The 25,048-nt window shown below is 42.5% G+C and overlaps 1 protein-coding gene across 4 annotated transcripts in view; it reads right to left on the bottom strand.

Moving 5' to 3' along the window:
• Positions 1 to 25,048, bottom strand: part of PLEKHB2 (pleckstrin homology domain containing B2) — a 754,336-nt gene that overhangs the window by 188,839 nt on the left and 540,449 nt on the right. For all 4 annotated transcript variants that reach the window (XM_069617849.1, XM_069617848.1, XM_069617850.1 and 1 more), the window contains exon 5: positions 5,051 to 5,090. In XM_069617849.1, coding sequence (XP_069473950.1) covers positions 5,051 to 5,090 — 40 coding nt within the window. The remainder of the gene's footprint in view (positions 1 to 5,050; positions 5,091 to 25,048) is intronic.

The raw sequence follows: 25,048 nt of genomic DNA, 5'->3' as shown, positions 1-25,048 counted from the left end.
TACACTTGTCGGGCGAGGTCGTTTCCCGGCTCTGGCTTTTCGGTACCTTTATCGGAAGCACCCACTGTCTTCTTCAAAGGTTTCACTAGGGAATTCTCGAAGGAAATGTCCTGAGTTTCCGCAATAGAGGCACAATTGCAGTTGTCTTCTGTCTCGTTCCTTTTGGGTTAATGGTCCTTTTACGACCCCTATTTGCATAGGTTCTACGGTATCAACTCCTTTGGTGGAACTCTGTGGTCTTGAAAAAACTCGAGCTTCGAACCTGGAACGATCTGCTTTCCTATTCTGTAGTCTGTGGTCCAGTTGAACCACCAAGTCAATATATTCAGAACAGTCTTGTGGAGGATTCACTACCTGGGCTAGAACATCTTTGAGTTCTCCACGCAAACCTCTGTAGAAAAGCGTAATCCTCTTATCCTCGGGCCATCTGGTTTCAACTACTAGTCTGTTGAATGACGCAATATAAGCCAGGAGATCCTGATTACCCTGTCGTAATGAAAGGAGTTCATTATCCAAGGCCTGCCCCTGTGAGTGTCTTGCAAACAGTCTCTCCACACTGGTCTGGAAGGCCTGAAAATTACGGAGAATTGGGTCATCCTGTGTTACCAGAGGAATTGACCAGTCTGCAGCACTGCCACTAAGATATGAAAGCACAAAAGCTACCTTAGTCTGGTCCGTTGGAAAAGCAGCTGGTCTACACAGAAAGTGCAAGCGGCACTGATTGATGAACACTGCAAACTTTTTTGGATCACCTGAGAAGCGTTCGGGCGGAGCCAAAGGCACATTTCCGGGTAGATTAATTTGTACCGGATTAGGTGAGGTTGCTGTAGTATAACTTCCCCCCGAAGCAGGCCGGGGTGTTTGACCCACTTGCGTTTGTAACAGCTGTCTAGCGAGATCATCTGTTCGCTCTTTGGATATAATTAACTCTCTCCTCAGAGCATTTGTGTCCTGACGGGCAGCCTGTACTTCTGCTCTTAATTCCGCTAATAACTGGGCTAGTTGGTCAGTGTCTGAGGTTTCCATTGCGCCCGGGTGGGAGATTTGCGGTGGGCTTTGCGTTCTGTAACGCTCACCTGATTCCCACGGAGGCGCAGATCTTGACTGGGTTGTTACCGTGTCTTCAATTGTAAAGCGCAGGACTCGGCTGGTTCCCTGGACTGGACCTCTTCTCACGGTATGCCTGACTTGAAGAGTGAGGTGTCTGCAGGCAGAAGAACAAGGGGTTAATGAACGGCGGTTGGACGGACTTCTCTTCCTCACTCTCTCTTTCCTTGAGGCCCAAAGGATAGGTGTGCTCACCTTAAGTAGGTGAATGCTGGGCTCTCCATCCTGCGACTGGTGCAGGGGCGCGGGTACCAGTTACTCCACTGGTGATATTGTAAACCTCTTACTTGCAGAGGACAACTTTGAGCGCGAGGCCGTCGTTAACTGCACGATCGGTTCCTTATATGTATCTGAACACCTTTAATGAAGTCCTTTTCTCTTACAGGCTTTGGATGCGGTAGGCGTTGTTTAATGGACGCCAAAGTACGTGCAAGCGCGTAAGTAGGTAGATGGCGCGCGTGAAGGCACGTAAGTTGAATGGCTGCTGATGGTTTTAAATGCACTCTTTAATGTCTCTTTTTGTCTTGCAGGTTTTGGATGCGGTAGGCTTTGGTTAATGGACGCCAAAGTTCGTGCAAGCGCGTAAGTAGGAAGATGGCACGCGTGAAGGCACGTAAGTAGAATGGCGGCTGATGGTTTTAAAAGCGCTCCTTACTGTCTTTCTTTATTTGCAGGTGCGGGTATGCAGCGCTTGTTGGAATCCGGAGCGTGCGTCGCACAGGTAAGCAGATCAAAATATGCAAAATGACTGATCAATGTTCTTTGCCTTTACAGGGATCAATGGACTGCCAAGGAAAGCGGCGTGAGGATTGGAAGATGCCGATGGATCGGGTTAGTAAAAATGCTGGCTTTTGGCTTTAAGTTGGCTTTTGCTAACCTGTTGTTTTTTTGAGCTGGCAGGTGCGGCTGAAGACAGGATCCCAGGAAGGTAAGAGTTTGTTCCCACAGGTGCTGGAGTTTTCACTGGAAGACTGGAGCTGACTCGGTGAGCGTCCTGCTGCTGATGCAGAATAACGCGAAGCACGTTGCATCAATCGGGCGTGGTTTAAATAGTGTGCAGGAGTGCTTAGGCGTCTTCTTCCACTTCCTCGCCTAGGTAAGGAAAGAGTTCCAGTTTCCAGAGGAGTCCCAGTGTTCCTGATCCAAGGAGTGTAGCCTGCCCCACCCAGGTAAGAAAGTAGTCCCTGTCAGAAGAGGATGTGGACGTCATCTTGTTGGTGAGTATGCAGCATGGTCTGCTGTAGGTAGGTCCACCCAAGCACTTTTACACATCTTATGAGCCCGACGCTTCCAGTGCCGGGACCGATGATCTTTATGAGCCTGGCGCCACCGGCGCCAGGACAAGGTCCAAAAGGTCCCAATAGGGGCCGGCTGGTGCCCGGAATGAAGGTTATGAGCCTGCTTCCAAGGATGTTGGGCAGGTCCTGCATTCTTGGTAGTAGTGATCATGACAGTACTGTGACGAGGGACAGTACTCAGAGGCACTCTGATTTATTAATGGGGTTTCTGGTTCCATTATGATGTCTTCTCTGGGTTTACTACACCAAGGGAGAGGACTCCCGATACCCTCTGCTTCCCTAGCGTTATTCTTTCTGCCACTCTGCCAAGGGAGATGCCTCCTGATGCACTCTTCGTCACTTGTGGTATTTCAGCTACCACTGTGCCGAGGAAGAGGACTCCAGGAGCAGTGGTACTGGCTTGGCCACTGCAATGAGGGAGATGACTACCAATGCTCTACGTGAACAGTAGTATTGACTTTTCAACTGCGACAAGGGAGACAACTCCTGATGCACTCTTCCTTAATCACTGCTTCAGCAGTGGTATGAGCTTGACCACTGGGGCGAGGGAGATAACTCCAGATGCACTGTTCCTTAATCTCTGCTACAGCAGTTGCATGCAATTGACCACTGCACCGAGGGAGAAAACTCCCAATGCATTCCTAAATCAATTTTCCTTCACCCAGTCCCCACCTAGACATTCTGTCTTTCCTTGTACCTGCTTTGCAGGAATACTTCACTGGTTCTTCATGGGGCTGCAGGTCTTGCTTTTTGCTGTTTACATATTCGCTCTGTTTTCTTGTGCGGCTCCATGGCAGGTTACTGCTGGCGGTCACAGCATCGTTCCAGGACCATCCGGTCCACCCACTCAGGGTCACGCCATCACCATGGTCCTTCTTAGACCTCACCCCGTTGGCTCCTTTCCGACCAGTTGGACACATAACTTGTGTCCCTCGGCTCAACTCTTTGCTTTTGAGGACTCGCTTGGCTCCTGCTCCAAAATTCCCAGTTTGAACTTCCCAGGCTGTACTCACAGACTCGAGTCTTCTGCAATGGATCTCTCCGAGTCTTTTCTTGATTATTATTTTATTTCGTTGACTCCCTTGCATAACGTCGACACCATCTTTAAGGGTCCCTTGTTAATTCCTTATGCCTCCTGAGGGCCACCTCATCACAGTAGCTCATTGCTTTTCCACATATACATTCCATGTGCTTCTCGTGTTCTTCCTCATCCTGGGATAATTCATATTTGGAACAGTCAGTGTCTCACAATAACACATGGTCTCACTATCAATAGTGAATGAAAAGGGTGACAATGAGGGTAGGGGATTATATGGTGTGGTGGTGATATGGAGGCTTTTTCCCAGCTAGGCGTCCTTATCCCCAGGAGGGGAGTCCCTCCCTACGAGGTCCTCCCACATATTACCACCCCTGTGGGGCTATTGGGTAGCAACCTCACCTCCATAGCCTCATAGGAAAGGGCTCCCCCTGTGGAAAAGTGGCATCCTCCCATGATGTGTCACAATGCGCACTTTTAAAGCTGTTTCAACACCTTTGGACCCATTTCCAGAATTCTGTAGGAAGTTTACATTAGAAAAAATGTGCATCAGGGAAGTAATACCACTACCATCAGCTGCAACACAGCGATCATTAAGGACATGGACCTGCCCCTGTTCTCAGTCTAAACCTTGCCTGTCTGCCATGCATGCCAACCAAACAGACATTTGGAGACCACAAAAACCTTCCAACATGAATTAGCACAACAAGACATTAGCAGCTCCTATAGTGACAATCACCGTAGAGATGTAAAACCGTAACCATTCAAAAGTTTCACAAGTAAGCAATCTTTTACGGTTTCGTAAACGCAGGTACGGGTTGAAGAGATTACTGGGAAATTCAGGCATTTTATAACATGGATGTGAGCTTGATCATGTAATCTGATCGTGTTATGGGTAGATATAGCGTTACACATTTCACATGTAGAATCAATAGTATCCAGTGATAATATTGTCAGTGAAAATGTTGTCAGGAGGCAATGTTTTTTTAAACGTGCATGCGGACTACTATCAAGCATTTCCACGAATATTATACAGCTGGAGTTTAGAATAGCAAATAACACCAGTCCTAAAATAGGTTGGGAAGGCTTTTGAGGAGTCAGGAAAAAAACATCACCTCACTGTCCACATTTTATTGGTGACATTTTCACATAGAACCAAATCTATCTAGAGCCGCTGCTCAGACTTCTTTGATCGAGACAAGAATGTGCATAGGGAAGGGTCTGTGCAGAAAGTAGGTCTTATGAAAGGGCCACATGTGTGTGCAGACGCAGGGAAAAGAGGTCCAAGTTAATGGTAAAATGTTTAATCTTTTGAATAGTAAACGTTTAAACATACAGTTAGGTAGGCAAGTCGTAGTCCCAATGAACTTGATCTCGAAATAGAAGTGGAATCCTACATTTGAAGGCAACTTTTTCTTTCATCTCCAATGTCAACGTGCATCAGCACAAGTTTCATTTTTGCGGAGACGTGAAGCCCAAATCAGACATGGCAGCGTCACTTCAAACATACTGTCAAATACAGCATACAGCAAAAAGGACTAAAACACATCTAAATGCATCGACATTTATAACATGCAGTACACGTGTGGTAACAAAAATATTCACTCACTGTATTTGTCCTGGCTGCCTGAAGTGCTACTTCCCATGCCCTATAGAGAAGGAAAAATAGTTCATAGGTTTAGATTTAAAGAGGTGTCAATACACGGCAAATGCAATTGGTACAGCTATCCTATTGAAACTCACAGACCTCTGTTGAGCAGAACAAAGGCATTGGTGGTAATCGATAGAAGTTCCTGGATTAAACAAATGTTTGGCATCTTCTAATAATTGTAATAGAACTTAGTTGAGTTTATGGTTACACCACCTCTGTAATAAAATTAAAATATTGACATGTTTTGCTGGCAATACCCTATACATTTGTATGTTAGGTTTGTAGCCAATGTTGACATGTGGAACGAAAGGTAGGTGTTCCACATTTTATTAAAAACATATTTTGGCCAGCCATCATTTAATGCATACACATCTCATGAACATGTATAAAAAAAAATAAGAAATCCTTAAATGGGAAGGAAAAAGAGGTAATAGTGGAGGAACAAAAGAGTAGGAATATGTTGTAACTGCCATCAGCGATATGCCTTCACATTGAGAACAATAACATATTGCATGGAGTAGTGGAAAGCCTAGATTAAGAACATAGTGCAATTGGTGTCAGAACTGTTCAGAATATTGCTTATTACACCGTGGAACTCTATGTTTTTTTACTGCACAGCTATAATCAGAAACAATGTTCAGAAACAGATAGTCACTACACCCCAAGACCACAATAAAGAGGTCTCTGTCTTGTAAGGAGTACCATTCATTATCGGAGTTAAGTGCAGGTTTTTAAGTCATGGTTCAGATGATCACAGAGTCCACTTTGTTTTGCAGCCACAAAATTGGTTGTTTTTAGCATATCCCTTGGTTTTCTTATAAAGGCTTTTTTGACATTGGTAATGACGACCCGAGGAGAGGAAAGAATGGACTGGGAAACGACTAGCAGTTCTCAGATACCATAAGAAGCTTGTGGGTGCAACATGGATTTAGATCGGTTAGCTAAAGTGTTTCATCTGATAAATGAGCAAGAATAGCTTTTGAGAAATTGCATTTTAGTCTAAGAGGCTAAACTCTGCCTTAATCCTGACAAAGCCAAGAAGCCGTCAATACACACTATATATTGCAACCTGCAAACCTTGGGTATATCAATGGTGAGTAATGTATTTGTATTACCATCTATTCTGGTGCAGGGGAACAAAGCAACTCTAGTACAGGAGTTGTAAAAGAAAACGTAGAAGAAGGATCTCAAACTTGAGAGACCACTGTCCCCTGCACACATACAACTGGATAATAACAGTTTTAACTCAATTCAATTGATTTCCAAATAATTCATGAATCCATAAGGACAATGATTCCTAGCAACATTTGAGGTACACTTTTACATAAATTATAATGACATGCAATGCCATCAAGATCTAGTACATAGCCAAATGTTTTCCGCAAATGCGCAACGTGTTTCGAGAGAACGCCCCCTTCATCAGTAGCAGTCAATCAAACTGTCAAGTAAAAAAAAGTATGTTTAATCTTCAAATAAATATTTAAGATGAATCGAATCAAATCTGTTTTATCGAATACAAGTATAAAAATAAATTACTATATACACAACACCCATGTCATTCAATTCAAAACAATCCATGTACAGGGATTCACTAGTGATTTAGAGCTTGTGACGTCATATGTGGTATTTGCAAAAAGATTTTAATTTGTGAGTAGAAACAGTACCTGGGAAACTAATTCAAATCACATGTTGGGGTAGAGAAGTAAAAAGAAAAAGAAAAAATGCTAGTAAAATAGCTTGCGAATAATGGCCAAAACAAATTAAAAAAACAATTTTCTTTTTAAAAAAAAGAGTACATTCAATAAGATTGTTTTCGAAAACTCTCAGACTTTGTTGTGTGCCAAAAGTAGAAGACAAAATCTGTCTAGAGAAATATATATTCCCATACAAATTATTAATGATCCACAGTGTTAAGCTTAGAGAAGAAATATTGTGATACACAACCCATGCATGTAAAAGCTTACCGGTAAAACTGTCAGAAGATTCACCCAGTGAATTCATCGATAAAGGTGTTCACTCTGCGTTTCCATCCATACTAATACATGCAATGAAAATGGGTGCCCATCCGTGATGGATGTAAACACGTCATCATGGACTTAACGTCTCTAGCATAATGACTTAAAGATGTAAACAACCTGACCTAACAGGTAAGACCAAAGACAACTGTGCCATATAAATCGCAATCAGAAGATCAAGAGATCAAACCTACTACTAAATACTGTGATCTCAGAAAGTGTGTACAGAATAAGATAATTCCATAAAAAATATTAAAGGACATTAAACATTTTTTTTTAAACTGTAAGACCATCCATCACAATTAATTATGTTAACCTTGAAACAGGGATCTAAGTATCCTAAAGTAAATTGCCTACAATTATGAGTATAGTCAACACACTCAATCAGTATATATCAATTGTGTGTAGCTAGTGTAGCTAGCCTGCTATGGGTATCAAACAGTGTCATATTATGATCACAATATAATTGTATATGATCATAGCAGCATATAGCTCACATTTGTTTTTTGTCCTATGCAGACGATACTGTACTGATGGACAGGATGCCGATTGGTCTGCAGAGGTCACTGGACGAACTTCAAAGGTACGCGGCAGAAAACAACCTTAAGATAAATGCCGGGAAAACTAAAATTATGATCTTTGGAGGAAGTCATGGCATGTGTAAGAAATCAAAATATCAATGGAAAATTGATACAAAGATCATTGAAATTGTAGAGGCATACCCTTATCTGGACATGCCAATCTGTGAAAAACCTACCCTTAAATATTATCATGAGATGATAGCAGATAAAGTCTGTAGGAAATGGAACGTGATTAGATCTTACATTTCCACAAAAGGTGGTCATTCAGTCGAAGGCCTACTAGAAATTTATAAAGGTTGTATTGTACCAGGTGCCTTGTATGCAATGGAATTATTACCTTCTAGATTCTTCGTGGATCAAGACAAAATAGGAGGTAAATTGTGGAGACCAGCACTGAGACTTCCCGTAGCTACTCCTATTGCTGCAATTAGGTGTGAATTGGGACTTACCTCTCTCACCACATTATGGAAGATAAATTGCTATAAGCTTTATATAAGAATGCCATCACAAAAGGAAAATTGATTGTTGAAAATGGTTTGTAGTAGTATGATTAAGATGAATAATTACAATTGTTCCATGTAAGATCTATTACACACTTCAACTAGCTTCCTAATTGTTGAGACAGTACACCTTATTAACATTTTGAAAAAAAAGCTATACAGTGGGACATGTGCAATATTCTAGATTCCCTTACAAATAGGAAACGGTTTACGGAATATAGCCTACAAGGATTAGAAGCTTCTAAACCTATTTTTAAAGTTGCAAATATGGAACTGTCCAGGTTTATTATGTTACTAAGATTTAACCTTCTTCCATGTTTTGAGTATGTGGGAGGATGGACAGGCATACCAAGAGAGAAAAGGATCTGCAGGTTGTGTAAAGAGAAGGTGGAAACCATCAGACACCTGTAACGCTCACCTTGTATCCACAGGGACGCCACCCGACTGGTCCGGAGCACTTCTGGAGCTGGTTCACCTTCCCCGGGGATTCGCGCTGCTGTGGGCTTATCCTGGAAGACAGTAGTTTGGTTTTAGCTGCAATCACCTCCTTCGGGGGGCGCGCCTCCCAAGTGTTCCCCTTGCGACCCCCTCTGAGCCTCTCTCACCTTGTATTTTGTTAAGGTGCGCTCTCCGTCCTGCTGTTCTGTACAGGGGCGCGTCGTGGTTGGGCACCTTTCACCGAGTTGGCCCGGGAGTCCAGGCCGGCTGCGACTCCCCTCTTGAGGTAAGTCTTGAGTTTTGAAGGATAAGTGTCTGCAATGGTTATTGCCCTGTTCACCTTCTCCTTCTCTCGTTGATGCAGAAGGGTGATGGAGACGTTGAGCTGATGGCGAGGGCAGTGCTTGAGAAGGTAAGAGAATGCGCTAAGCACAGCGCTGTGAGCGTCTTTGAATAAGGCTAACCTGTGCTGTCCTTCCTTACAGGTCGCCGAGAAGTCCTGGAAGGTATGCGGCCAGATGCAAGCAGAGTGTAGGATGGAGGATGTCTGGGCGGCAGTCGAACTTCCAGGAGGGCTTTGGTAAGTAGCAGAGTCTGGAGATGATGATGTCGGAAGACGAACGCTCACTAATTATTTCCCTTCTGGTCTCTCCTTTCTAGGATGTTGCTTGTGGAGAAAGACGAGGTCTAGTGAAGATTCCAGAGTGAGCGGCATGCTGGGTGCAGAACAGGTAAGGAAGAATAACGGTGGTGTTCTTATTCCAGACGATGCAGGCCAAGGATGCTGCGAGCAGGTCATGGTGAACGTCACGCTGCAAGTGCAGAACAACGCGAAATGCGTGCCTCAGCTTGGGCATGGCTTAAATAGCCAGGAGGTATCCCAGGTGCCTCCAGGGCAGACCATGCCCTGGATGCTAGACTGTATGATGCAGTTCCACGTCGATCCTTGTGGGGGCAGCCATGTTGGTCCATTCCTCAATAGAAACTCCACATGCCATAGGAGTCTGGCACTAAAGGCGCCAGGACTGGCTCCAAGTCTTCCGAGAGGGGCATGACTGGGCCCTTGGGGTCTTGCAGGAATAGTGGGGCGAGGGCCAGATGCCCCGAGTTCCCGGACTAGGGGTAAAGTTTGTGACACACCTTCTGACAAATTGTGACACATTATCTGAGCTATATTAAAAGGGGTATAAAGATTTGACCTGTGATTCAAGAATAATATCAACTGATCAGTTTTGGTCTAGCATCTATATTGCTTCTTCTTTGATGTATGTTGGTGCGGCCCATTTCATATGGAAAGAGATTGTTAAGAAATGGGAGGCTGTAACCGCTCCTTGAGCAGCCACATCTTTGAATAGCTAGAGAGGAAGGAGGCTTAGATGCTCAAGTTTATCAGATGTGCAATTTATTTTAGTTATGGAATGCCTCAATGTGTTTTAATGTGTTTTAATGCCTCTCTTATTCAAGAATTAGAATATATTTATGCGATGGGCTCATTGACTATATAAAATGAATATTGTATTGGTGTAAGATGTGTATAATATTGTATGTTTGATTGATTTATATCACAATGTATATATGTTTAAATTTTAAAATGCATTTTTTTTTAAATGATACTATATTTGTAAAAATTGAATTTGTATAAGTGTTTAAGGTTTTAATTAACCAATTACACTATAAATAAATAATAAAAATGACTATCAGGAAAACAGATATTAGACCACAATACTGAGTATAGCCAATCCTCAAATGATATATTGTCATGTTTAAGATTTTAAAAAAATATTGACAAAATCACAATAGCAATGGAATAAGTTTCCAATAGGTTGACAAATATTAGATGTTATATAATATCCAGAATGCCTCTCGTTGTAACAACTTTCTGTTTAGGTTCACTCCTCTACGGAGTTTTTGTACCTCTTGCAATATTATGAACCTCATATTTGAGACCCTACGGACATTTTCTAGGAAATGGCGCATCAGTGGGGATCTCATGGTACGTGTCCTTATGTTGGATTTATGTTCAATCCATCTAAGTTTATACTTTACGGGTAGTCTGTCCCACATAGAGCAAGCCACAAGGGCACTTAATAGTGGAGATGACATTATGTTTATGTGTATTGCATGTTGTATAATCCTTTAGTTTGATTTTTTTATCTGAATCAGGGTTGTGTTGTAAGCTGCCCCATTGAACATTATTGCAATTACTGCAATTAGGTGCCTGTTTTTTCTTTAGCCAATGTGCTTTGTAATATTTTAGATGGTTTCTCAGCTTTAACCAGAGTATCCCTCCAATTTCGAGCTCTCTTATATGCCATAAGAGTTGGATTAGGAAAATATTTTTTGTATGGGCATCTAAAGTCATAACTTCCCTGTTTTTTCTAACAATTCTTGCAATATGATTGCTTTGTTCAGAGTAGGTCGTAACATACACCAGGGGAGAAGCATGAGTGTTTGACTGTGTTCAAGAGTTGTGTCCTATTTATAGCCAATGCTTTCCCACAAGCTCGGTCTAATATTACCCTTGTGTAACCAACCGCCCACCCCCCGATAGTAAATCTGTTAGTGAAGTTGTCTCATTCTTTATCCAATGTTGAGGGATCACTAATGTGCAGCATTCGAAGTGCCAGATGGAATTACTAATAAACGATCTCAGACCACAAATAACCGGACAGACTACTTTATTCTCAGCTCAATTAAAGCAGGGAAACCTTGTGAACAAACAAACTGCAGTTCACACACTCTCAGCGATATTTTGATTATACAAAGGCTTTATACTTTGATGTACGTCAGCTATGACATCCTACGTGGCAAATAGTAAAACCTATCGGTGGAGGGATTGGTTAAGGGAACATATATACCTATATATCCTTTAGGTGTTATTAAAGTAATTGGCTGCCCCTTATCTGGAAGGCACGCCTCGCACTACCTCTAAATACCTGTAATACAGATTAATAGCCGAATAAAAGCAGAGTATTGTCTTCTGCAACACTGTATAGCACACTGCTACATAGGCCCTCGTGATTGGTTGGCAATCTCTCCCAACCTTGGACTTTTGGCTCGTTGGCAGCATGGGAGCAAACCTAAACCCAGGTGCAGGGAATAACATCAGACTCCTACCCACTTGGTCAACTAGCCTACCATCTCTCATCAGTTAAGCCCAGAGCCAAGGATTCTTCTTTGTAGTTGACCCTGCTGACTGTTCTCTTCTCTGGGACTTTTAAGGGAGTGTAGGTACATCACTATCTTCAGTTAGAGACTAACGAATAAGCTTTGTTTTTCGTATCTTGAATCATGTGTGAGGAGACCACAATTTTGTCAATTTGTAACTTTTATTTGATGCTATTTAATTCAATTATAGTGGGTGTTATTACTCCTCTTGGCCTCTGGAGACTTGGTTGTTCCATCTCACATACGCTTTCTACGTCTTTAATTGTTCAATGCTTGACACTTGCAAATGTTTTCTTCTTTACATAATCTAAGAGAACTATGTCATGTGTACATAGCCTATCCTCTTTGACTCCCCTTGTGCCTTGCAATTATTCTTTGAAGTGGCATCCTCTATCCCAGGCCAATAGACATTCTAGGTTATTTGCACAAAGCTGTTTTTCGAACGCCTTTCAGCTCTGCAGCCCTGGTCCATCTCTGAGGTAGTTTGGTCACTCTTAACACAGGTCCGACATCCATCTTTTTCTTCCTGGCCGTTCTTATTGGGTTATATTTTCATCTGTAGCAAGCTTCTATATCTCATCTTCCTTGCATTTCTGCGTATGTACATTTATTGATTCTCTACTCAGTTATCTTCTCAAAGAATAAGATTTCTTTGTCTCTGCATACATGTTTCCCTTATTACTTAAATTACATCTTTATTCATCAAGTATTTGCATATCAATTCAGTGTATCCTCGTGTCTTCTCTTCAAGACGTCACTTTGCTCTGGTCTGACTTCTCTTATAGCTCTTCGATGTCCAATGGTGTATGTAGAAATCCTTCTACCATGTCAGTGCAAGGGTAGATTTGATACAGTTGTCTAAGTGCATAACGTCTCTCATATCTTCAATACAGTTTAGGGACGATACCTGGTATCACGCACAGTGCTCTCTTGTTGCTATTCCAGTATGACGGAGGTAAGGGGGTGGGCACTAGAGATGACGTGTACATCTGCCCATCTACATTCCCCCTCTGGTCGAGTCCTCAACCACCGCCTCCTCCTCAATCTTCTTCAGTTTGTCTCCATTCTTTGATTCCTTCGGAATCCATATCTTTTTCACTCCCCCTCCAGTGACCTACATTCTTTATATTTTCATCCACACTCCAACTCATGTGGCAACAATCTCCAGTTGGTTGACAGAATACCCAACATACCACATAGTTCTTATGATTCTCGAGGTAGTAAAGCTTTGTTCCTGGGAGGTTGCAAGGGACTTCCTTTCGAGTGCTAGCGAGTGGTGCTTTCAGTCTGTGTGTGCTCATCAGTCAGAGCATTCAAATCAATCATTATCTTCATCTCAATAGCTTTCTTTGCTGTCTTCATACATTGCCCTATAATTATTCTCACAAGACAGAATCCTAGCAATGCAAACACTAGCATTGCTCCAAGCAGCTTGAAGACACTTGCCAACCAGGTTCGAATCCACAAAAACAGGGACGAGAACTAGTCATCCTCCTCTGTCTCATCTACTTCCTCCTCCATCTTCAGCATAGTTATTGCCTCTGTCCAGGTTCCATTTTCTCCATCATGGGCAGGTGAGTATGTACAAAAGGAAGGTCTGATCTTCGCTCACACGCCACCTTCCAGTGCTGTAATCAAGTCCAGTGCATACCTGTTCTGGAGGGTCACAAGTCTGATAGCCCTCAATTCTTTTCAAAACGCATTGATTGTCGTGGTTATTTTTTGTAACAGCTGCCACCTGGTTATGTGCAACCACTTGGCGTTTACTGCAGTCTGTACTCCTGGCATGAATATAGCTATATTCTTCCCTGCCGTCTTACTAAATAGTTTATGCTCAGCTGGAATGTCATCATAGGCTGCTACTGATTTTGCTGAGAAATAGTTCTTGCTCTTCAACCGAAGTAGGTTGAGCGACCTCTTCTTTTGCTGGTGGGCATCCACCTTCGGAAAATCTTCAATATGGAGATCACTTTGGGTAATCACCAATGCAGGAACATGTATGACGACCATAGAGCATATTCCCGCCTATTTTTTAGGCAGCTGCATGTAAGCTCTGGAGACACAGGCCCAATAGTGGTCCACCAGTACAGCAGTTCCGTCACTCATTCCTGGGACATCAATTATCTGTTTGCATCCCTCGTTTTCTTCCACTTTAGTCGATCCTGTGTTTCTGAAGCACAATGTGACATTCTTCATTGGTACTATGGACACAGGTCCTGCTTCATTCTTGACCCATGTTAATAGTTTTGCATTCTTGGCCCATGATTTCAGGCATTCATCATTAACCACTTGTACTTTTTTACTGGTGCCGTCATCAATAAGTGTGCACTACAGGCCAGCATTCCATCTTCCCATCCTGTGCTGATTGCTACTCGTCCATATACTAATAGCCGAGCCCTTTCCCAGAATCCTGGCGTTTCCCATACATCTGCACAACCTAGTCTCTTTTGCTTGACAATCCTTAACTGGTCTCCAGTCATACCACTTAGGGAATACATAAGCATCCCACTCATCCAGCCTGGATCCTTTTCCATTTGTTGCATTTTTATGTATCCATCTTCATATGGGAATGTCTTTCTCGACCTCCATCTTAGGGTTGCCCAATTTCTCGCATCAAGTGTAGGTATTTCTCTTGCAATTCATGTTCTGGCTCTGTTCATGGCATAAGGGATGGGAGAGCACATGTAGCAGTGTTCATCTGACATTCTCCTCCCTACCTCCTTCATGTGCTGATACCACGTTATTCTTTAAATGGCTTGAGTAATCAAGATATGCATTAATATCTTTATTATCTTCTCCAGCATCTCTCTTAAATCGAATACTTTTTTCTGAAAAATCAGGGAAAATACGGCTTGTGCTTTTGTTGGGTATAAGAACAAAAGTTTCATTATCAATCACTGTATCTGTATTTTTAATCATTATCTGTCAAAATGCCGTAATAAGGAAGAAAAGACAAATCGTTGTGCAAAATGAGGTTACAATTAGTATTCCAAAGAAACTTATTGATTTCCTTGCTGGCAGTGATTCTCTTATATTTTGGAAAATTCCCATTCTTTTAATTTAACCTGTAATTTTTTGGTTACCTTTTATTAATCACACTTTTTATATCAGAAACTGCAAAATGATTGCAATGATGATCCTGAAAATAACAGGGCTATTTTTTAGGATTTCTGAAAAATGTGACAATGTTCACATATCGCCTTTCTAAGGCTGGGTAAGACCGTAATATTTAAGTGAAAACAGCATACAAGAATGTGTGTAACGTTATTGTTATGGGTAACACAAAAGTGCAGTGGGCTCTTCTTCTTTAGATCCAGCTTGTCAATACCCTGTTCCCTGTTCCTATCTAAAATAGTTCTGGAATTGTTTTTCAAAAGTTATTTGTTCTTTTTCTCCTTTGCTTTGAGAACTCTTTGGAAATTAAAAGTGTCATTATTTCGATTAGTCTTTGCTTTGGTACTTGGTAGTTGATCTCGTCATCCGTGGAGTTTCTTCTCTTGCTTCACTGTCATTGAAAGCAGGAGGGGTCAGCGTTTCTCCTTTGTATGGCTTTACATCATGCAGATGTAGCCAGGCTCTTCTTCCTTGTAATTTTACGGCAGTAGGAGTGACCTCCTCGACTAGGTACGGTCCTTCAGAGAGGGACTTTTTCCAAGTGCGGACAAAGCTCCTTACTAGCACCTAGTCCCCTGGGTACAAACTAAGCCGTTTTAATAAATCAATGGGATCAACTGTTTGGCTCCCCTCTTTAATCTTCTTTGACCCCTCCCTCTGGTTTTTGATCTGTTGAGCAATAAAAGAAATACTAGCAGTCATGTGTGTTAAATAATCATGCATCTTATCACCTAATGTTTTTGTTACACTGTGGGCATCAGTTCCTATTCGAGTGGGTGGAGCAATAGGTTGTTACACTCAACTGGCCTCTGTGGGGACGTTGGGGCACGGTTGCAGCCCTCTTAGGAAGTAGAACCCCCCCGTCTGCTTTCTCCCGCTGCCAAGAGGCTGTGGGCTGCTGCGATGAATTGGAAACTGCTCCTGCGTAGATATGAGAGGACGTAAGTTTACTGGCCTGTGAGTGAATTCCCTCTCAAACCCTTCTTCCGATAGCGTGGTTTCCGTGAGCATGCATCGACCCATTAAGGCTCACCGGTAGATTATTAATGGTGAGCTCTCCATCCTGCTACTTCTGGCAGGGGCGCATTTAGGATGAAGACAAAGCTCCTTCACTGGTCCTTCCATATGTGGAGTCCAGTCCAGCTGCGACTATTCCACGCCTTTCTGGTAAGTGTCTTTCTGTTTTCTCTTTGTCTTGAAGTGTTTGTATTGTCTTTCTCACAGATTGCTGTCAGCTCTGTAATAATGTCTATCTTTCTCCCAAATAGGTGTGATTGCGGCCCAGCAGAGCTACAGAGCATGAGGCGGCTCCAGATGAGGAGCGGAGGATCCCACGGCAGTCTGGCAGCAGGTACGTTAGCGTTTGAGGATAAGCACAAAGAATTTTGCAAGGGCGACCTCAAACTGAAAGTTTGTAATGTCTAACCTTGCCTTTTGTCCTTTTACAGGGTCCACCTTCGTGGATGAAGAAGATGTCGTGCTGCGTACCGGAGGATGAAGAAGATGTCATGCTGCAGTGCCCAGACCCGAAGTCCGGCGTGCCGGAGGATGAAGAAGATGTCGTGCTGCGGTGCCCAGAGCTGAAGTCCTGCGTTCCGGAGGATGAAGAATGGACGCCAGGCTCAGCGGTGAAGAATGCAGGTGAATGCTGACTCCAGAAGGTAGGCGTATGGGCAGGTGACTGGATTCCCAAAGGTAAGTGCTGATTTATCCCAGGCGGCGGTGAGCGTTACGCTGCATGTGAGTGCAGATTAATGCGAAGTCTGCGCCTTGGGTTTGGGGAGGCTTTTATAGCTGAGCTCTGAGGCCACGCCCGCTAGTTCTGTTCTACTTGCCATGCCCTGCCACTCCTTGAAGTTGCAAGTGCAGCTTGTAGATGGAAAGCCACACCCGGACTGACTGTACACAAGTGGAAAGTCCCGAAAAGCACTCCTGCTCATAATAAAGAGTCTTGCTTATGTTTCTCCATGAGCCTGGCGCCTAAAGCGCCAGGACGGAGTCCGACCGGGCCCCCTGTGTATAAACGTCCCAAAGGGAGGTGCATGAACCATGTTACCCCTTGCTCCCACAACCTGTTGGTGCAGCTCCTGTGATCCTGGGCAAGTGCCCATGACATAGGTACTCTCATGTGGCATCCAGTCACCAACTCATGAGGAGTCAGGTGGTGATCTGAGCTAAGCTGATTTCCGAGTGACCATAGGGGTAGGCAATGCAGCCATCCCTTCTTTAAAGTGATCTTCATCTTTGCTTTCCTTTCTTTAAGAAGTAAATTTAACCTTTCACAAATGCCATTCACCTGTGGGTTATAGGCAGAAGAGAACCTGTGCTTGATACCTAATAAAAGGGTGACCTGTTCAAATAACTAATTTACAAAATGCCGCCCATTATAATACCGCAGTACTTCGCGCACACACCCCATCTAGGAAATACCCCATGCATGAGAAACTTGCCAGCACATGTGGCATGGGGTGTGTACATGGACCTGCCTCAATCCATCTGGAAAAGGGACATACTACCCCTAACATATACCAACAGCCATTAAATGTTTGCAACATATCCACATAATCTATATGTAGATGATGTAAAGGACCATTAGGTCTTGGGGTTGCTCCTCTCACTGTTCTTGAAGTATGTCCTGCTGTGAATTTCTGGCATACAATGCAATTCACAAAAAACTGTGCCACATGTTCTAATACATTTGGGGAGAACCAATCTTCTGAGATCATGGCAGCAAGATTCTCTCTAGTCATGTTCGCAGGATAGTGTTGCTGCTCCAGCACCACCTTCGATAATGCGAGAGGCATAACTGGATTTCTGGTGCTATCTTGTATCCATAAATCTTCAGTGGGGGACAAAGAACACGCCAGTCTTTTCCATAAATCGTGCCCTTCTTATGGGGTTCGTACTTGTAATACAACTGTAGATTAGATTACATATTAAAACCTTCCTTTACCATCATACATCACCATGATATTTGCTGAACACTTTTTAGTTTGAAATCTGAAATGTTTGGAAAATATGGTGCCCTTTTAGCTTCAACGTCTGCGGGTTGGTTTCAGAAAGAAATCGCATGTTGTACTGGAACGCCATCTGCGCGGAGGAAACCCCTGCTCTTCCAGCGTGACAAACCTGCATGTACGCTTGACATCACATAGGCGGAGTCAGAGTACACCATCACATCCTCATATCTCTTGAGTGCAGCAATGAGCGCCACTAATTCTGCAGGTTGTGCTGAACAATGAGAAGGCAGTCTTGCACTGGTCAATACTTCAAATTCACCACTCCTAGTTCGCTTTACTAATGATGTTCCCGTATGTTTTTTCCCGTCGTTTGGTACATTTTCGAAGAACCATCAATGAAGGAAATCCCCCCCCCCTCCTTAGAGCATTTTCTCTAACATAGGGAATATCATCATAAAATTCAGTAAATGTTGTGCAATAATTTATAGAGTCCTCCTTTCCTACCTCATATCCTCATCATGGAGCACCCCATGGTAATACTTGCAACCTTTTCAATCGTGAAAGCAGCAGCAGCAGCTAACGCTTGTCCCCAAGGATAATTTCCTTTCTTTACTGGGTCTAAAATCCCACTATAGTAAGCTAATGGCTTATGTCCATGTCCTAATGTCATTTTCTGCATGAGCACTGCTGTTATTACTTGTCCATTTGAATATGAGAACAAATCAAACTCTTTGTTATAGTCTGGAATTCCTAACACAGGGACTATACAACTTGCTGTTTTTAACTCTTCAAATCCTTCAATCATCTCATCTGTCAGTGGTAACTTACTTTTGTCTACCTGTGCTTCCTTAAGTACTTTTAAAAGTGATTGAATATGTGTACTGAAATCAAAAACCAGGCCCTGCAATAAGGACATAGGCCTAAAAATGGTTGCGTTTCCCTCACTGTCTCTGGTTTAGGAGTCTTCATGATTGCTTCTGCTCTCTCAGGTGCCACTTTTCTCCCTTCTTGAGATATGAGCTGTCCTATGTACAGGACCTCTTCCTGGCAATATTGTAACTTTTCTTTGTCTGTATCCTTTCTCTGCTAGTATGGTCATTAGTTGAACTTGAGTCTTTTCTGCACTTTTCTTCTGTTTCACTGGACACTAATATATCATCTACATACTGAATTATTGCACTCTCAAGTTGTACATTACCCAGGTCCATCTGGAGGACTCTATTACAGATTGAAGGGGACTCACAGCACCCTTCAGGGAGTCTTGTTTGTTTCTAGCACTGTTTTCTGTACAAAATAAAAGTCAAATCCTGTGATTCTTCATGAAGGGGTATTGAGAAAAAAGTAATTTTAAGCCTACAACGGTAAAATACTTGGCTGTGGCTGGAATACTGCATAATATCATAGCTAGATTTGGAGCTAGAGGAAACTCTGCTTCAACAATATTTAGGGGACGGAGATCCTGAATAAATCTCCACAACCTGATGCAACAAATAAAGTTCCCAAGTATAAGGGAACTCCCGTCCCCTGCACTCTATCACAAGCTTAACAGAAAGCCAAACAGTTACAAATATCTTAGTATCACTTATACATGAATTATGCAATTCTTTTAAACAATTGATTTTGTGTGTGTGTGTGTATATATGCCAATACATGGGGCATTACACAATTCCTTTTACATAAAAAGCTTTTATTCCATTAGAAAAAAAAGTCAACCCAACGCGTTTTGAGATAAATACTCTTCATCAGGGATCTTCATATAATGATATATCTAGGAGATAATCAATTAAATACATTAATTTCTTCAAAAAATATGTAATTCTATACATTGTCAATCACATTCTAGTATAGTAGTAATTCTGTCCAGGCATGCATAAAAAACAAAACTTCCAGTATCGAATTTTCATCTATGTGGCATATATCCATACATCCTAACATGTCCTCAGAATAAATGTACATTCTAGGTCAGTGTTAGAAATCATGTGAACCCTCTTTAATGGGTGTACTAGCTACTTGTGACTCTGTTGTCCGTGTACTCTCTGACCCTACCATTCATAGTGCAAAGCTATTTTGAATAAGGAAATCCAATGAAGTACCTCAGCAGGTAGCCATCATCAGTTGGATAGAAGCATTTTGGCTAGAACATAGGAGTCCAACCAGAGTCATTCTTTATATTCATACAGAAGATCTACAAGGAGATATAGCCAGTCTTAAGTCATAGACCCAGTCTACAAGGCATCCTATATGGCTCTATATTGAATGTTGGGCTTTGTTGACACAATGGGGAATGAGATGAATTAAGTTGCCACTGTGTTTTCATCAAGTATTTTAGACTTGATTTTGTGAGGTGGAATAATTTTATGATTGTATACTGCTATTTTGTGTATATGTGTTTTTTAATGTCTTTGTTACGTGTGCTCTAATAAGAAAATGAATTAAAATGATATTTTAGGAAACAACTAGTTTGTATTTGAACACACGGGGCGCAGCCTATATTTGCTGAGAGGTTGCGTAAAGAGACTGTTTGCCAAGGGCACACTTATTGTGTCATTTATTTGGTGTTTATCCCTTCCTTTTGTTGATTATATACATTGCATCCCTACTTGGTAGGAGGGATTATCACCTTAGTGTGGGGCAACCCCAAAGAGAAATAATCTATATTGAATGTAAAATGGCTTCTAACTCACCTCGAAGAGGCGAGATCAGAAAGAATGTTCCCGGTACTGCCGTCATAGAGTGCATAAGGATCAATGGAGAACGATCTTCTCTCTACAAATGAGAGATAAAGTAAGATACTGTATGGCTATCTATCGATGTTATCACAAGGGTGCATCCTCATAATGACTATAAAGCAGTATTTGACCTAAAGGTGCTTACCCCCAGGGCCAGTGCAGTTGTGTAGCAATAATGTAGATATTTGCTCTGCTGCCTTCTGACACCAAAAACGTTTGTCTGAAAAAACAGAGAACCTGGGTCAATTCAAGTGAAGAATTGAGAAATTACAGAGGTGCAAAATCTACCTCCTCTGGACTTACCTTTCAGGAATGTATCCTGACGTCCACCTCAATGATTTATAGCAGTGTCCGCGGGAAGGGGGACGCTGCTGCCATGACCGCCATAAAAAACGGCATCTTGCGGGAACGTGATGATGTCACGCCGTTATGATGACTGTGACATCACAAATGTCAATAAACACTGCGGATGCAGCGACAGCGGGTCAAAGAATACTAGTAATGAAATCTATGTGAAAAGGTTTATGTTGTGATAGTCCACAAGTTCCAACTTTAAATGCATAGAACCGACAAGCCTGTGTGAATCCCCAAAGAGGGAATAAACACTCCATGAGTGTCCATTAGGTAAGTATCTGTAAGAGCTCAGAATATAATGAGGCCATCCAAAGAAAGATGCAGCTCTCTCATTTATTCAAATAAATAATGGGGGTGAAATACCAGGTCGCACTATAAAAAAGAACCAACCCAGTATATCACTCAGGATAATATCCAAATTACAGAGGTGTGTATGCTAACCCACTGTATCCCATGCAAACCACGTTGAATCTCAAAAGCCCAAAAATGGCACACTATGTAAGAATAGGGGAGGTAAGGCTGTCACTGCCCTCACTAAGATGGCAAGTATAGATTGCCATACTGCTCAAAGGTTAATGCAGTACATAGAAGTCAATGATGTTACTATTCAGGGGATAACGTGTGAACCTAACAGGTCTACCAAATTAAGAGTCTCCCAAAACCAAAATTCCATGGTAAGGAACTCGCTCCCCTATTTTAGCCTATATCTAATGTGTGTACAGTGTAGTCAACGTGGATCAAAAAATGTCCATAGTAACCCTGGAGACAACACCCAGGACTCTACGAAAAAATGCTGTAAAGGAGTTTTATGTACGTAGGTCATTCTCCTGTTGTCTGTTATGAGAGTGTATACAATTAAGAACTCACAGAGCCCTGCATAAAATGAGTGCACAATCTGGTGTATGCTACACTGTTAGCAAACTGACAGTAGTTACAATCAATCAACGATAGCCATGGAAAGTCAAGCGAGATTTCGAAGTAATATTGGTTCTACAGTGGCAAAACAAGAGTTCAATGTAATATTAGATCACCAGTAAAGTATCCAGCAAAAGAGGATAATATATCAGTGTACTCAAAGACCACTGCCTCACGAGAGTGCACATGAGGTTGCCTTAACTTGCTACAAGACCCTAAAACATACTTAGTCTTGGATCAATACCCGACAAACATGATCATGAAGCTTATTGAAGAGACTATACACAAAGCAAGGGAAAATAAATGGATTACGGATAAGACGGCAGACTTCCTTGTCAAAAAACACCATGGGACTCCAGTATTTTACGCACTTCCTAAAGTGCACAAGAATCCCACTAATCCTCAATTTCGACCTATAGTAGCAGGAACGTAAAGTATTTTTGACTCTTTGGTGGTATACCTTGATACAGCACTTTAATCGCTGGTTGTGACAGCTCCTAATTCAAAGTGTCTAACTGAGTCTTAGTCAACCTCTTCGAGGAACTCTTAAGGATAAGGGAGTCCCTTATTTGTTCCTTGCCCTCCACAACCCCCCCTGTTGATTTCCTCAGTGGGTACAAAGCCGTGTTACATGGGGATTCGGATGGCACCAACATTCTGTGTCGTACTAAAGCAGAAATTATACCTTCATCTGCTTCTGTGGACATAGGATACTGCTTTGCTCATGGTAAAATTGCTCCAGGTTTGAGATTCATTTTAACTGCTCCTACTCCTTTCAATAGGCCCACGTCATATGAACTGCTAGTCCATAAGATGCTTTGCGCCTTTTCTAACTCTCCATCGAAAAATGGGGTTTCCTTTTTACTAATGCCATCCTCTGCGGTATTCTCTATTCTCTACTTTAATCCAATAAGTGAGACTTATGAAAAATACTAATTCATCATCTGAATAGTCATCTCTAAACAGTACTTCGTCTGTCAAATCTGTTAATCGATATACTTCACTGAGAGCTATTACTGTCTCCATCCTCTTCCCTCATCATCTGTCCCATGGACAACCACTCTCTTTTCTAACCACTGCAGCTTCTAATTCTAGTGGAATAACCTGCCCTTCTTCATCATGCATGGGTATTTCTGACCTGAATACAAATTGTTCAGGTATCCGCAGTATTTTACCTACCAATCTGGGTAACCATGTTAAACGCCATACACAAATACTTTTGGATCTAATTGAACTCCTCGTAATGCCTTTTGGCCTGAAAATTCTAATACAAACTCTCTTACATTCATATAATGTATCCCTGGAGTGGAACACACTATTCCTTTGTCAGTAAAAGATATTGTCATGTTTACTTTTGTCATCAAAGCCCATCCGAATATGTTGACTGGTGTCTGCCAAGAATAAAATTGTGGCATAGACACATCATGTTTGCTTATAGAAATTGCTAACTCATGAGTAAAAGGAACTCAGCTCATGGCCCCAGACAATATGTGCGCATTCATGGCAATGCCAGACATTGGGTATTTTCGCTCTCGAACACAGGAATGAGTCACACTCCAGTGTCTACAAGAAATGAAAATGTCTTGCTTTCTATCGTTACCCAGCCTCTGAGTTACTCTTGGGGTCATGTGTCACTGATAGTACTGAACACACCAGGTCGCTCTGTGGGCATTCCTATTGTGAATATAAATTCATCCCTGTACCTGTGAAAGGATTTCCTCGTTCCACGGTCACACTCCGTATTCCAGGTGTGGGTGCCTGTGGGACACCTGTGTTTGTATTCCATTGTGGCAACATTGCTTGTTGTGTCTGTACTTGCTGGGTTTGCACTTGTGTTTGCATAGGCGCTTGCTGTGGTTGCCCTTGTGGCGGCTGCACTTGCATTGGAACTTGCTGCGCTTGTTGTATTCATGAGACACCTTTCTGATTCTGCGTGTGATCTTGGGCATAATATTCTTGCGGTTCTGTGTTATACTGCGTAAAATAGCCCATCCCCCCCTTGGAGCCTGCCAGTTCTGCTGCATGCACCCTCTGCTTTTACATGTTAGGGCCATGTGCCCTATCCTTCCACAATTCCAAGATTGCTTGGGCTGTCCTCCATTAAATCCTCCTCCCACCTGAGGGTTTTGAATTCTGTCTCGTCGTCCTCTAGGTCCACTCCCTCTAAAGGTGTACCTACTTTGATCTATAGGATACCCAACATTGCTCGACTGTGCTGGCTGTACGTCTTGTGTGATCACACCTTCGCCACTTGTCAATACCGCGCTCCCCTTCTATAGCAACTTTTGACATGTACTACTTTTGCTTCCTCCCGTTTTCTGCCTTCAGCTTTCTTTTTGTTCTTCTCTTGCAACAATCAACAATGGTGTACAATAGTCAGCTGTATATCTGGCCATGGCTTCACTTCCATCCCTACCTGTTTCATCTGCAGCTGCACTGGCTCGTGCAGTAACCCACGGTTCTCTCATCTCGAGACGTCAATGTTCTTGAATAAAAAACAGGAGCTTCGTCCTCTCCCATTTTCCTTATCATAATTGCACCCACGTCTGATATATCAAGATATCACACTCTGAGTGCCCTTCATACAACTGCTCTACAATTATTCAAATATGCTCCATCGTGTGTCCTGTTCTGTGATGTTACACTTGCATACCCTGCTCATCTCCAAATGTCGTCAGCTCTCTCCCCTAGAATGGCTGTTGGCAGGCCTTTTATGTCGCCCACTACTAACGTCATTCCTGCTGTCATTCTTTCTAGCTCATATATTCACTTTCCTTCCCCAGCAGTCAAACTAGGCAATTTACATTTGAAATTAGCTTTATCCATTTGTGGCCACGGTATATATTGCAGTCGCCCTGCCGTTTCTCTAATAATGGCAATTGGGTAAATCCTGCTCCTCAATCATACCCACCTACAATGGGTGCATGCGCCTTCCCTTCGTGCCCTTTCGTTTTCCTCCCTTTTCCTCCCATTCTTCATCTGACATTATACCCCAGCTTGCATGGCTTTCATCCATTCCTCGTAATCTAGATAAAATCTACTTAAGGTCAGCGTTCTGTGCTCGTTTGCTATTACATCATCTGATCTGCCTTCTGCTTCCTTCAATCAAGATCCTTTGTTACTCCCTTTAGGTCTGTAACCATCTTTGTCCCTCATTTGCCTATATAAATCTCCAATCTTTT

This window comes from Ambystoma mexicanum, chromosome 10 (genome assembly GCF_040938575.1).
Source record: "Ambystoma mexicanum isolate Mex_15411 chromosome 10, UKY_AmexF1_1, whole genome shotgun sequence".
Lineage (NCBI taxonomy): Eukaryota > Metazoa > Chordata > Amphibia > Caudata > Ambystomatidae > Ambystoma > Ambystoma mexicanum.
Note: the sequence above shows the minus strand (reverse complement) of the source record. Positions and strands in the feature narration are given on the sequence as shown.